Genomic DNA, 13055 nt, shown 5'->3' with positions numbered 1-13055 from the left:
AACTTGGTAAATGCAGTTACAGAGATATAAATAAAATGCTCTAAGAGGCAAAAGAACTGAGCAGTTAACTCCACCTGGGGGAAACAATACAGGCTCTCCTTGAGAGATTGGGTCTTAAAATATGATACTCCATTAAAATATTAGACTGTCAGCTCATTTAAGGCACATTTCATATACTCCTTAGTTTCCTCCCAACAATACGTTCTCACTATTCGTGTGTTGGGAGATCAAAATACAGACAGATTTTGCAAAGTGCTTGACTATGGACTGAAAGTGTCACATACTACGGTGGTTACTTCTAGTTCTAGTAATTTTTACTATCAGTCTTCTCCTGGCCCCCAAAAACTATGTCCATGCCTGAACGCTCATAACCTGTGAATGTGACATTATTTTAAAAAGGGTCATTGCAGATGTAATTAAAGATCTTGTGATGAGATCATCCTGGATTATATGGGTGGATCCTACACCCAGTGAAAAGTTCCCTTATGAGAGACAGAAAAGAAGGCACAGACACAGAAGAGAGGCCATGAGAAGACAGAAACAGAGATAGCAGTGGCATGTTCACAAGAAATGCTAACAGCCACCAGAAACTGGAAGAGGCAAGAGAAAGTATCCTCCCCCTAGAGCCTCCAGAGGGAGTGTGGCCTTGCTGACACCTTGATTTCAAACTCTGCCTTCCAGAGCTGTAAAAGAATAAATTTCTGTTGTTTTAAGCCACCCAGTATGTGGTAATTTGTTCCAGCAGCCACGGGAAACTAATACAAGATCTAGTATGTTTCTCTAGTAGCAGCAATGTCAAGAAGCCCTGAGAGTTTAAGTAATTTAACTCTGCGTACCACAAAAAGTGAATTAGATGAACTAAGTGCCACTCCTCAGGAAGTTTCCACACAGAGTCATGGAAATGCTAAGGTGGATGGCAGCATAGCAAGTCTTTGTAGTGAGACAGATTTACATTTGGCTGCCTATTCTACCACTTATCAAGAATACAAATTGGAAAATTTGATAAGCCTAAGCTTCAGTATTCTGATCGGCAAAATGAGAATTGCTGTAAGTGTTAAACAAAATAAAGCACTTAGAGCTCTTAGCATTATGGCTGGCTCACAGTAAGTACTAAGTAAATGTCAGATATTGTTTATTACCATTGTGGATACACACAAGTACATGCACACAGCTGAACGCACTGATCAGATAACCGAAGAAGGGTGTTCAACTACAGTCAATTACGAATTCTTTGGATGGGTCCTATTTCAAGTCCAATTTCAAATCCTCAGTTATCTTCTCTTCTTCCTCACTCCTAAGGCACCTACCCCTGCTATCATCAAAAACAATCAACAATTTTGAAATCCTGTTACTTGCAGTGTCCTATTTTTCCCACTAAAGATTGGAAAAAGTACTAAGGCTTTTTAAAGAATATCAAAGTTATTGAGCCCAGGCCTTTATACATTTCTCTCCTTTTAACCTGGAAATATGTTTCTTCTTTCCTAACCACTTACCTCTAAGGACAATGTGTCCTTCCTTCTTTCTCACTAAGCACCAATGCCAGCACTGGTGCTCACAATTGATCACCCCTCTTTATTATCTCATCAACCTCACCACTCATATATTCAACCGTTCTCTCTCCAATAGTTTCTTCTTCTCTACACTCACAAATACCTTCCTTCAGCTTTGCTACCCACATGCTCTCAGTTCATCCCCTCCTTGACGTTTTGGCTTTCCCTCAGCTCAACCTGTCCCAAATTAAACTTACCATCCATTCTACCACCCAATCCAAATCAAGGCTGAAATTTAACTCCTTTAATTTCCTGTCTTCCTAGGAATCACAGTTTGATATCTACTAATAGCTTTGGGGCCTATACACTCACTTCTCCCAGTTATCTGGAACACTTGTCCCTAAAACTTTCATATAGCCGGTTCCTTTGATCACTGAGTTCTCACCTAGACTCCCCTTTGTACAGTGATGCTTCCTCCCCTGGCCACCTTATCAAAAGCATCTTCCTCCTAAGTCACTGTCTAGTTAAAATCCACTTTCATTGTCTTCACAGAACTTCACACTACCCAAAATTAATCTTATGTGTTTTCTGACTTACTGTCTAATGCAATCTCTTTGAGCTATTTGAAAGCAGAGACCATGTCTGTCTAGCACAAAATAACTCTTCCGTAAACATCTCTCCATGAATGACTTTCCTGGACTTCTATTTTCTTCCACACAACCACAGCTCTTGCTTAGCCCCACAGCCTGAACAAGATAAACTTTTGGAGGGAAAATATAGCTTGGACCACAGCTTTCCAGCTGGCCTCCCTGCTATCTCTTCCTCAGCAAGTTGATCTTACATCCTAGTTACTATCCTAAATCATAGCTCTCATCTTGTCAATTCTGCAAAATTCTTTGATGACTACCCACTGGCTACAAAATAAGGTACAAACTCCTTATCTAAGCATTCAGTACCCTCCTCTGGTTCCACCCTACCTTTTTAAAAATTAAATGCTGTTTTTAAAAATGGTTTTTGAAATAATTATAGACCCCAAAGATTACAAAGAAATATACAGGAAGTCTCATGCACCCTTCCCTCAGCCCCCAACAATTTTAACATTTTATACAACTCATGTAATATTAAAACAGGACTACTTGTGCTCTTTCTTCTTCCTCTCTTGTTTCTAATCCTTTTATCGTTTGCATATTTGCTATTAAAAGCTACCTCCAGTCATTTTTTTAAAGTGGATGAAGACATAAATTAATATAGACATAGAGATGAATGAATGGAAGGAGAAAAATAAATGAAATGATAGAGTATTTCATCAATCCTGCCCCAATAAAATATAATCCCTCTTTCCTACATACCTGCACTTATTTGCTGAACTTCTCTTATAAAACCTATGCTCTGCCACAGTCTCACAGATGCATACTTTCTTTATACATCCATTAAAACAGTAAACTCCCTAGAGACAGATATAATTTCTTATTAATTTTATTTCCACTCAAGAACCAAGTACAGTGCTTCTATTACAGCAGGATCTCAAGTAATATAGAATCTTCATTGTGAATGAATGGATGAATTAAATATCTCTGCCCCAAGAGTAATTAAATATCTCCAACAGTTGGGGGATGCTTTCTAATGGAGGTTTTGTTTGAGGAAAACCTTGAACAGATCAGTAGAACTCAAAAAGGCAGAAGAGGGAATCCTTTTATTGGTAGCCATTATTTAAAGAACATATAAATTGATCTCATCCTTTGTAGCTGCTGGATAGTATTCCATAGTACAGATGCACCACAGTTCATTTAGCCATACTCCTCTTGGTGGATATTTAGGTTTCTAACAGTTAAGATAAAGTTTGGGTTTATATTACCGAAAACCCAAATAAGAATGTCAAAAACACAAGGTACTTTCTGTCTTGTGTGAAAGAAGCTCAAAAGGAGACAAGTAGGGTTGATATGCAGACTTAATGGTCTTCAGGCAACAAGCTCTATTTTTCAGCCCCACCATCCTAGCATGTGGCTTCTATCTCCAAGGTCGCTCCATGACCTCATCCAACACATCTAATTACAGGTAAACTGGAAGGAAAGAGAAAGAATGTAATGACCCAGCTAAGCCAGGTCCCTATATGTAGCCTTCCAGAAGTTTCATACTATACTTCCATTTCCATTTCGGTGGTCAGAACTTAATTATATCACCATGCTTAGCTGCAGGGGAAGCTGAAAAAAGGTGGTCTTTTACATAAGTGCATTGGTGTTCCAATTAAAATTAAGATTTTGTAACTAAACAAATAATAATGGATACTGGATAATGGATACTGGGTAACAACCAGGAGTGAAAAGGCAAAACTGACATCTTGCCCTGCCAATTAAGAGCAAGTATGCACATCATCTTCTATAGTAAGGGAAAAAAAAGCATTCCGTCCAGTTCTAGTCCCTAAAATAGAAGAAACCTTGATACTGACTCCCAAACAAATCAAACTTTATCCATGAATTTTGCAATATTCCGAGGATAATCATGTCTGATTTTCCACCATCAGCAGACTAACTGTAACCTGGTTAGAATGTGGGCTTTTTCTTCAATTAACTGTTGTATTTTTTAATGAGTAAGGTAGTCCTTCAGAATATGGAGGTGGACGGCAGCTAGGATTTGAAGCCAGGTTTATCAACTGCCACCACTGGTGTCTCCTCTTCTTCGTTCACCTTTTTAAATTCCTGCTACTTTGTCAAATGCAAAACTCACCTCTGAAATAATAGGGAATGAATAAATGAATAACATTTAGCTTTCTAGCTTGTTTCATCCTCTCCGCAGCTGCCCAGCTAATAATAAAAGCGTGTGTGATGGGAATGAGGGAAGGTTGCCCTACTTCTGTCTGGGCTGGACCCGTCAGAGTTCCTCTCTTTCCTTTCCTCCCGCTAAGACCAGAGCCCACTACACAATTTGTGGGGCCCTGTGCAAAATGAAAATTGTGGGGGCCCTTGTTCAAAATGTGTAAGCATTTCAGGAGGTGACAGCAGGGCATTAAACGAAGCACAGGACCCTTCTAAGTGCGGGGTCAAATGCACTGATCCTATGCCTGTGAAGCGGGCTCCAGCTAAGACTGTATTTTTCCTAACATCAGTTTCTGGCTTCGCAGATTCACAGCCCTGCTCTGATGAAGAAGGCTGCTCAGAAGTCTTCCTCCCCACCGACAGTGACTATGACTCCAGCGATGCCCTGAGCCCCCGAGACCTGGACCTGGTCTACCTGTCATCGCACGACATTGCGCAGCAGACCCTTATTGGCCTAAGCGGCAGCGCCCCCGACGTCCTACAAGTGCACGACGTGAAAACCCCACTGGGGCCTGGCCAGGATCCCCAGGGCGAGGGCCCAAATCCCGATCGCTCATGTGCTGAGTTCCTCCATAGCCTGACCCTCACAGGGTTCACACCCAAGAACCACGCCAAGACTGTGTCAGGTGCGCGGCCGCCGCTAGGCTTCCTGGGAAAACGGAAGCCAGGCAAGCACCCCCACTACGGCGGCTTCAGCCGCCATCATCGCTGGTTGCGAATGCACAGCGAGACCCAGTCGCTATCGCTCTCTGAGGGCGTTTACACACAGCACCTGTCCCGGGCCTGTGGTCTGGCCCAGGAGCCCGAGGAGGCCAAGCGGCCCGGCCCTGCCCTTGATGGTCCCAGGGGCCTAACTCTGGCCCACGCTGCCAGTCTTCCTGAGGAGCGGAACAGCAGTCTCCAGGACGCGAGGCCTTCGGTCCGCCGCCTCTACGTGGAGCCTTACACAGCGGCCCTGGTGCCCCAGGACGAAAAACCATGGGCTGGCTTGAGCCCGCCTTCTGGAGGCCGCAGCACCCTGCCCAGCCCCACAGGCCCCGACGTGAGCCAGGAGGGCCCCACCGCCTCTCCCGTGTCAGAAATACTCAGCAGCATGCTTTAGGGAGACCTATCCTGGCTGTCCACCCCTCCATCACTACACCCTTACCTCCATCCTGCCCCACTGTGACCCCATTCATTTTCAAGAGTTTTGAATGTTTTAAATCCAAAGGTTACAAGTTCAGGGTCCTCCTTTTTTAGATAGAGTCGGGGGTGGAGGCCAGAGTTGCCAGTGCCATTCCCACTTCAGCCTAGAAAGGGCATGGGGGAGTTGTTGTGTCAACATGGAATACAACATGCAATGACTCAAACATGCCACCCTGTTGGTGGCACCTATGACTGAAGTTGGCCAGCCCAAAGAGAGATGCTCTGTTCTGCAGCTGGTTCTGTAATCTGACCCCTGGTTTAGGGCTCTTTCACGAGTTTGTGATTGATGAAGAGAAGTTCCATAAATGAAAATAAGATTAGCATCCTTTCTCCCTCCATTCCAAACCTTCAGAAGAGTTTGAGGGAAAGACACCAGGTTGTGTCTCCAGGGCACTGGGGTCAAGTGGGCTTGACCTTGGTTCCCTGTCAGCTAAACTAGGTCATTCCAAAGTACAGAGTTCTCAGGGCTCACCTTATCAGTTTATCCATCAGTACTTATCTGATTAAATAGGCCTTGACAGGCCTTTTTTTCTTCGCATAGTGGTATGTGGAGACCACCAGAAACAAAAGTAGAGAATTCTTCTCTTTCAGCTCTATCTTGCAAAGACAGAATAGGACAGAAAGTAGCCCTTCCTGTATACCCAGCTCCCATCCAGGCATGAAAATGAACCATAGATTGTTACAGGGGTCAAGGAGATGGCTAAACAAAGTGAAAGCCTAAATTACAGATAAGACAGGGGAGGGAGAGAGACATGGGCAGAAATATATTTCCTTTACAATTCTAAGTTAAGCGATGTAAGTCCATGGGGGCTGTGTCTCTGAAAATCATAGTGGATCAGCTCCAGATTCTTTGGTGATGAAATTGTCATTGAACCACAAAGTGCCCTGCAGATATGGCCAGTCAGCAATGGGCTCCTCACAATCCCACAGGCATATCCACTCACCCTACATCATAGATCAAGAGTCAGATTGTCCAGGGCTAGGGTGGCTGCCTTCCCCTTTCATCTTACCTCTCCTTACATCAAATTGGCCCCAAAATCATCTGGCCCAATTAGCATCAGAGAAAGTATGCTCAGAAGCCCTTACCAGTGGTTCACTCCAAGGATGTGCTAAAAAACATCTGGAAATTTTGCTTTGGTCTCATTACCTCCTATCTGAATTTCTCACAAGAATCCAAATTAGACAAATCACACTGCATATTCAGAAAAGGCACGAGTCTCCTCATCTCCTGGAGCCAAGACCCATTCACTTCACTGACGTTCTAAATGATCCTTTTCTGCTTCACAGGCATTTCAGTTAAATATTGCTCTTTATGGCCCTATCCTTGTCCACAGAGTTCTACCATTCCTCCTCAGGGGAGTTCATACAAAGTCCCCTGTTCACAATGTTATTCTGATCCCTTCCATTTTAAAAACATTTGATTTAAACATAAATAATTACCCTGCTGCAAAGGTACAGATTTGGCCCATGGCCTATGGTCATTAGAAAACTAAAGCCCAGAGCTCAGACTTTATTTTTTTAAGAGATTTTATACTCAATGAAACCCCCAAAGAATCTTGATCAGAATCACTACAGCTCCCTTTTCATGCCTGGGAGGATTTTAAAATGCAATTTTCTTGTCTAAGTGAATTCTATGTGCATGGAAAGGGAGAGTGTTAGAACTAGAAGGGCCCATAAAATTCATCTAAGTCATGGATTTCCAGGTAGGGCAGTTAAGACCCAGAGAGGTTAAGTGACTTGCTCAAGGTCATGGAGCTGGTTTAGTCTCAGAGACAGGATCAGAACTAGAATCATTCCCTTTATACCAGGCCGTCCCATTGGGAATTGGTCCATACCTAGTTAACTCTTGATTGTTGTCTACAGGGTGCCTCCTATTTTGTAGATCATCTACCTACTTCTGATTTCAAATTCAGCCTTTACCTAACAAGTTTCCAATATTACAGAGCTGCTTGTTGCCAGGGAATACCAACTTCATGTAATACACATCTCAATTAATTAAAAAGTAAATTTGGGAAAAACATTTCAAATTATGCCTCCTAGTTAATAACAAGAATGGCAAAGTCATTTGCACTCAGTTTCTACTTATTTCTAATTATAAAATGGATCGTTCTGTTCAATGAGTTTCTGAGATGATATTCTAGGATTGTGAAGAACTAAGAATCCAAGGGATTTCCTGATCCTGATCATTCCGGTGGCATAGGAGGAAGTTTGTAACTGAATCAGGTGGGAGGCATTCAACAAACAGCAGAGGCAGAAACTGACCCACCCTTCGGACCCCTCATTTGGTCGGTAACTTCTGGCATACTGGACCAAAATAGCATTAATTTTAAACCTGCTATTTTATATTGGGGACATAAGGTTATTTTTTCATCTTCTGTGAGGAAAGAAGGCATGCCCACAAAAAGAATAATGCATGTTACATTTTAACGGGCATACTTAAATCAATTGCAAATGCATTTTATTAGCAATATTCCTAAATAAAAGTGGGTATTTTATAGCTTCCATAATTAGCTATTATTCAGGTATGTTTCCCCATACCTCCACTTTGCAATATTTTGTGAGCCCAGTTTAAATTAATACATTCTTGTGAGAGACAACTGTGTTCTCTAATTCACAGTGCTTTATTCATTTGGCCGATCTCCTACTTACAGAGACTTTACAATGTCTGAGGATATTTTGTTTTATTTTATTGTTTTTGTTTTGTTTAATTTTGGATACAATGGATTTTTGTCTTTCACTGTTTTGTTTTGTTTTGTTTTTAAATCCAATATGAGAGCCTCTGAAGGAAACTGTCCCAGGTCTTCTTTTCCAGGGTTTTTCTAACATGCTTGATCGGCTTTCATCATTTGTGAAAATCCTCAAAAATCCTTGATTGAGGTTCTCCCATATGTCTGTCTCGATTCTAAGTCCCATTGAGATCCAAAGAATCAAGTGTGAAACATAGTCCTGGGCCACAAAAAGCTCACAATCTGATCTAAGAATGTAACCATATGTTCACCATACATCTTCTCAACAATCTCTTAGAAGAGGCAGGAGCCTGTCTCCTCAGCCGGGCAGACATAGTGCATGTTGGGCTACATCTTTGATTTCTTCTCACTGTATAGACTCTTGAGGGAGTACAATCTGGAAAATGCAAGTCATAGATGTATATGTTTGGCAACTACTTAACAAAGCTAAAACATCCTCTTAATTGGAAAGGGTGCCTGGGAGACAGTAATGAAAAACATTCACTCCAAGGAATGAGTATTTTAAGAAGCAGGTACTTAAAGATGAGAGTCATTCCCTTTAAAGAACATTCACTAATGTTCGAAACAATAATTACACTGGAGAAAATTGTTTCATTTGGTTTGAAAATTGAAGCGAGTTAGTAATAATATTTCGCCAGTCCTCTTTCCTGAAGGATCCCAAAGCACTTTATGAAAAGCAATGACTGAAGCCTTGTTGTACTCCCCTAAAGAAACCTTGTCCAGGAGCCACCTGGCAAACACCTACCATGTCCTTGCCAGGAGATCATGCCAGACAAGTGGAAAGGAGGACTGGCCCCTCGTTCATTGTTATCCTGCCACACAAATGTGAGCCCTGGTGAGTTTGGAGCTCTTCCCTTGAAGATAACTCTGTTAGACAAGGAGACATCCCAGAAAATACCTCCTTGGTCTCCTCTGGTTCTTCATCCTCCAACCAAGATGTGCTTACTTTCTCTTGGAGAACTAACTTAACAGCTTAAGTTAGGTATGTCTGCAATGCATTTAAGTTGCCTAGTTATGTCAACAAGACACAGAATTCACTGACTTCTGAAAATGTACGTTAGGAAGGTGATAACATTTTTCTACAGCTCTCTCAACTTTGTATGTAGCAGAGCTACAGCAAAGAGTGTGCATCTCTTGGTATATGTGCTTATTAAGCTATCACATACCAATTAGGGAAAGTAGCTATAGATTAACAAAGAACACTCTCTGAGAATTCAAACTGTTGCATAGTCACTTTATGAAGTCTAAATATTTTTCCAGATGATTTAATGAAGCAAACCTGGACTTTTTTCTTCAAGGTCATATCTTTAAGGAAATTTTTTAAATAGCTATTCGGAAAGCAATGGTATCTCTTCATAGGTAATAGGGTGAGCAAGGAAAAAAACTGTTTTCTTTGCTGGTCACCTCTCATAAGATGTTCAAACACGTGGCTTATGACTGTTAAGCTAAACTTCAATGCGGCCTTACAAACAACAAGGGTAGTGTATTTGAAACCATGTTGTACCGCTTGGAAACTTATTCTAAGATCTTAATACAGACTTTTTCTGAGGTGTTGAACTTTGCCATTAGCAAAAAGTATTTTTAGAAAAATCCATTGACTGTTTATGAAGCACTGATTTTGCCATATTTCTGGTCTCTGCTTTTTCCACCGCATCTGCACACAGCAGTTATATTTGTTTTTTCAATTATTTATTCTATTTCCACTAATAATGACCTTGTAAAACAGTTATTCAAAAGGATGATTGGTTTTGTTTAATAATTGTATAGGTGGGCTGTGAAAAATATTCTATTGTGATAAAGGAAGTAGGAGATTATTTGTTGTTTTAAATATTATCATAGAGTCTTTCTCCTACAGATATATACTTTTTTTTTATTTTAGCAAAAGCCAATATTTAACTTAGTGGCAAAAGTTATGAAGCTATTAGTTAAGGCTCTTTGCTCCTCTTCCTGCAGTCCATGACATGAAAGTCTGAATATACTTTCACAGTAATCACCCTCCAGTGACTGATTTTCAAAAGCCAAGTCTGGCAAATTATTGTAAGTCACTCTGAGTTGCTGTGTTGCCTCTTGCCTTGTGAAAATCAGATGTTTCGGGGTATCCCATGTATGTGACCACAAGCATCAGTTTGATGTTTGTGATTTTTTAAAACAGTGTGTGCGTGTGTGTGTGTGCGTGTGTGTGCGCGTGTGTGTGTGTGCGTGTGTGTGTGTGCGTGTGTGTGTGTGCGTGTGTGTGTGGTGGTGTCAGAGAGATGTTTCATAGAAAAAGTAATTTAAGTGACATTCTTATTTGGCAGTATTTAATTGCTTCCTTCCTAATGTGTACATAGCAATCTGGCTGATTATTGGTTATTTGTTCAGAATTTATTGTATCTTGTTGCTGTGTATGCAACTGAGCGTGTGTTAAAGTTTAGACTTCAGTACGCTATCTGCACAATTTTGTGTGCTTTAAACCTCTGTAAATATGCAGATGAATCATGATCATGTATGATGTGTTAAATGTGACTTCCACTCTTGAAACAAAAATATTTTATTGTATGTACATTTGAAAACTATTTGAACAATCTAAATGTATATTGTAAATGTCCAGTACCCTCAGTCAAAAACAGCACTGGTAAAATGTATGCCTCCTCAACCTACCAATTTATAAGAGGTCAGGGATTAATGAGAATTAAGGTAGTTTTTCTAATGGCCTGTATTTTTGGTAATTTCTTACCTGCCTAAGTGTATTTTCAAGAAAAATTGTTGACAGAAGAAATCTAAGCTATCAGAGGGAATGACTTTATTTCATAAGCATTAATTATACTTTATGTCTTTCCTAATATTGTTGAAATCTAAGTCAAGCATGAAGTCAAAAAATATTTTTGATTGTTCGTTAGATTTTTTGCTGTTCAAGGGACAGTTTCCAAGCCCATTTGTCTTAACTGTGGAAAAATGTTGATTCAATAATAAATAGAATTCTTAATATTTGACTTACCTAATGCTTTTCCTTGTCTCAGGAAAGACACGGATTTTTCAGCCTAAGCTTTTAAAATCTCCTCACTGAAACTTTGGAAGAATTATCATTTGTGGCATTGCTTTGGCAATTATCAGCAAAGTCTGACCAGCTGGCTCTTGATTAATCAGTACCATTCAAGTTATTTCTCTTTCATAATTGATTATTGCCAAGTATTGAAAATACAGCAGCAGATCGTCACAGCAAATACTCTCACCAAGTTGCACCCAGGAGCTTGGCCATCATAATCTCGCATCTTCCTCCACTGCATGCACGTTTAAATGTCTTCGGTGCATTGCTGCATGCGCTGTCCCATCTCAATTTCTCCAACCTTTCTGTTTCCACACCCATGAAGCTCCTTCTACCCCTACTCCCGCTGGCTGAGATTTGAGATTTCTTCTGTGTTTGAGAACACTACAAAGAGATTGCTTCCACCCTAGGAACCTGTACAAAGTTTCCCCTGAATTCCCAAGGATGGGAAATGTGCTGCTTTGGACCACGTATTTGTCTTACACTGTTTTACAGAATTCTTTTACACACAGACGAATTCAACTCTTTATTGGCATGTTTGTGGTCAGCTTTCTTGACAGCCTCAGAGGGCTGTTTTGTTGTCCTGGCCAAATATGCTGTTTTCCCTCTGTAAATTGTCATCTTTCTAAGCAAACCATTACTTTCTTTTCCTAATTCTTTCTCTAAATAAAAGTTTACCCTCTTTTTCAAACCAAACAGATGACATTCTTCTCTAATATCCCGTCTTCTATGAGCACTCTTGGGGTGGTATTGGAGTAGGGAGAGAATGAGGTAAAGAGTAAGAGGAGGCTTTTCAAATGTAACCTGCTAAGTGAGAAGTATGCCTTCAGGGAATGCCTAACCCTTTTGATAAGCTATGCCAAGCAATATGCAGTGTTTCTATCTGCCAACGAGAAATCACTCCTTCTTCTCTATAATAAAAAGAAATCATTTTAGGGAAGTAAGCAAGTTTAAACCAAGAGTTTCTTATCAATTTAAAGTGACTCCTAGACAGGAGAAAAACATTCATAAGGAAATTATCTTACCGATATTATAATGTCAAGCAAGTTAGGTCTTTGCAATAATTTTTTGACCATGCAAATGCATTTCCTCTTCAGGTAGCATGTGGCATTCCCATCTTTACATGATGCCCCTTCTAATGGCCTGTCCTATCAAACATTGCATTAAGATATTTTGCCAAAGAAAGTACTAGTGTTAGATACTGACTACAGGAATTCAGGCACCAGTTCCATACTAGACTAGACCAGATGTTCTAAATGAAAAGCAACTGGCTGCTTTGTTACCCATCACCCCACCCCAGCACATTTTATAGTACCTGACATAAATATCTGTTAAATGAATGATAAACCGATGACCACCAGAAATTGTAGAGAGCGCACTTAAAATCAGGTTAAATCCCATACCTTGCATAATTCCTCTGTAAAGAATGGACATGAAGACCTTTTCACATGCCTACCAGCCTGCAACTCTCTAAAATGGCTCAGATGAAGCTCAGTTTATCCCCTCAGGTTACCTTGAAAGTATTTCTTTAGGATTTCCTGAAAACTTCCACCACTTACCCCACGCATCACCTCCAGAGTACCTTGATTGGGTGGGAATGTACCGTCCAGTCTGGCACTGGACCACCTGATGGAAGCCAAGGGTCTGGGAAAAAACCTGCCCTTTCTTACGGTGCAAGATGCACCTCCAGATGGCCAGCAGTTTTCTGAGTGTCATGATATCTTGCCCAGTGATTGGGTACCACTGGATTGACATGCAGATCACTCAGCCCAGCCGCACCCACTGCATACCCAGA

The 13055-nt window shown here is 40.9% G+C and overlaps 1 protein-coding gene across 1 annotated transcript in view; it reads left to right on the top strand.

The window, feature by feature from the left end:
- Nucleotides 1–7515, top strand: part of ANKFN1 (ankyrin repeat and fibronectin type III domain containing 1) — a 349569-nt gene extending 342054 nt beyond the window's left edge. Inside the window, exon 20 of the mRNA XM_045375057.3 lies at nucleotides 4609–7515. Coding sequence (XP_045230992.2) covers nucleotides 4609–5405 — 797 coding nt within the window. The 3' untranslated portion in view covers nucleotides 5406–7515. The remainder of the gene's footprint in view (nucleotides 1–4608) is intronic.
- The last annotated feature ends 5540 nt before the right edge of the window (nucleotides 7516–13055 follow it).

This window comes from Macaca fascicularis, chromosome 16 (assembly GCF_037993035.2).
Source record: "Macaca fascicularis isolate 582-1 chromosome 16, T2T-MFA8v1.1".
Classification (NCBI taxonomy): domain Eukaryota; kingdom Metazoa; phylum Chordata; class Mammalia; order Primates; family Cercopithecidae; genus Macaca; species Macaca fascicularis.
Note: the sequence above shows the minus strand (reverse complement) of the source record. Positions and strands in the feature narration are given on the sequence as shown.